General features: G+C 45.5%; 1 protein-coding gene across 1 annotated transcript; it reads left to right on the top strand.

The window, feature by feature from the left end:
- The first annotated feature begins 14 nt into the window (after positions 1–14).
- LOC102018640 (melanoma-associated antigen B1-like) lies at positions 15–1560 on the top strand. Its single transcript, XM_005410133.1, has one exon. It carries the CDS (start codon positions 22–24, stop codon positions 1051–1053), a length of 1032 nt encoding a protein of 343 aa, XP_005410190.1. The 5' UTR covers positions 15–21; the 3' UTR covers positions 1054–1560.
- The last annotated feature ends 76 nt before the right edge of the window (positions 1561–1636 follow it).

The following is a 1636-nucleotide window of genomic DNA, read 5'->3' on the forward strand; positions in this document are numbered from 1 at the left end:
CTGACCAGCCTACCTGTCATCATGCCCCGGGGACACAAGAGCAAGGTCCGTGCTCAGGAGAAACGCCGCCAGGCCCGAAATGAGACCCAGTCTGTCCAGGATGCTCCGGCTGCAGGGGCACAGGGCGGGGAGGCCCCCTCCTGCTCTGCTCTCCCTGGAGATGATGCTGCCAGCTCCTCTGCAGCTGGCCTTCCCCAGAGGTTGCAGGGAGCTCTACCCACTGCCCCTGTTGCAGATGCCCCTTCAAAGAAAGGGTCTGGGAAAGGTGCTAAGGGCAGGAAGCCTGAAAGGGCAACTACTTCTAAGCCCACACGCTCTACTGAGAGCTTAGTGAAAAATCTCCTAATGAAGAAGGCAGGAATGCTGATGCACTACCTGCTGTACAGGTATAAAATAAAAGAGCCCATGTTGAAGGCAGAAATGCTAAAAATTATCCATAAAAGGTTCCGTCAGGAATACCCTGAGATCCTCAAAATGGCTGCTGATCGGGTCGAACTACTGTTCGGCCTTGAGCTTGTAGAAAGCAAGCCTGGTAGTGGCTCTTACAACTTTGTCACCAAGCTAGAGAGCTCCAGCAATGTGAGCGCTTTTGGTGACTTGAGCTTTCCCGTGAATGGGCTCATGATGCCTCTCCTTGGGGTGATCTTCTTAAATGGCAACAGTGCCTCTGAAGCAGAGATCTGGGAATTCCTGAGTGTTTTGGAGATTTATGATGGGAAGGAACACATAATCTTTGGTGAGCCACGAAAGTTCATCACTGAAGATCTGATAAAGTTAGGGTATCTGGTGTACCAGCAGGTGCCTCACCGTGACCCTCCATCCTATGAATTCCGGTGGGGCCCACGGGCATACGCTGCGACCAGCAAGATGAAAGTCCTTGAGTTTTTGGCCAAGATTAATGATACCGTCCCCAGAGCTTTCCCTACCCATTATGCGGAGGCTCTGAGAGAGGAGTTATTGATGGCCCAAGCCAGAGCTGCAGCCAGGCGTTGCACTGCTTGTGTATGTGGTGCAAGTTGCAAGGCAAAGTCCAGCCCCTCTGCCCCTCAGTGAGAGTAACACGAATATTTCACTATACTTAGGAGGAGGCGTCCTACCATGCAAGTGATGGGAGAGTGACATGGAGCTAGAGAGGTCATTAAATATTCCTATATTCCTGTTATACTTTAATTTCTTTCATATGTTTTTCCTTTTGATAGAGTATTTGTTGAGTTAACCAACTCACACAGTTACTGTTGCCATCAAATTTATGTGTATTAATTTTGGATTTCTTTAACACCATTTAAAATCTTGCTCTATTTTTGTTAGGATTAATGCATGGATTTGGAATGGAGATTTTTCCTGCAAATTTGTTAAAGAACCCCTCAAAATATGGCTGGGGTCTTAAAATAGTAATAGCAAAGCACAACATGCTAAAATATTTGTTTGCCATATTTTCATTTGTCTCCTTTTTTTTTGTAAAGTTCGGAGAGATATACCTGGATGGTATTAGCTGATGCAAGAATGTAAATTAAATTAAATAGTAATCAAATAATAATAAACTCTGTCTTGTTCGCTGGCTCATTTATTCTCATCATTAATTCAGTATCTGGCTTTTGGAAGAGTCTGTGCCTGTAGTAATCATGTTAACATGAAA

This window comes from Chinchilla lanigera, unplaced genomic scaffold (genome assembly GCF_000276665.1).
Source record: "Chinchilla lanigera isolate Chin_1 unplaced genomic scaffold, ChiLan1.0 scaffold00130, whole genome shotgun sequence".
NCBI classification, from domain to species: domain Eukaryota; kingdom Metazoa; phylum Chordata; class Mammalia; order Rodentia; family Chinchillidae; genus Chinchilla; species Chinchilla lanigera.

What these genes read in the sequence shown, in the direction of transcription:
- LOC102018640 (XM_005410133.1), top strand. Translation starts at nt 22, where the DNA reads ATGCCCCGGGGACACAAGAGCAAGGTCCGTGCTCAGGAGAAACGCCGC.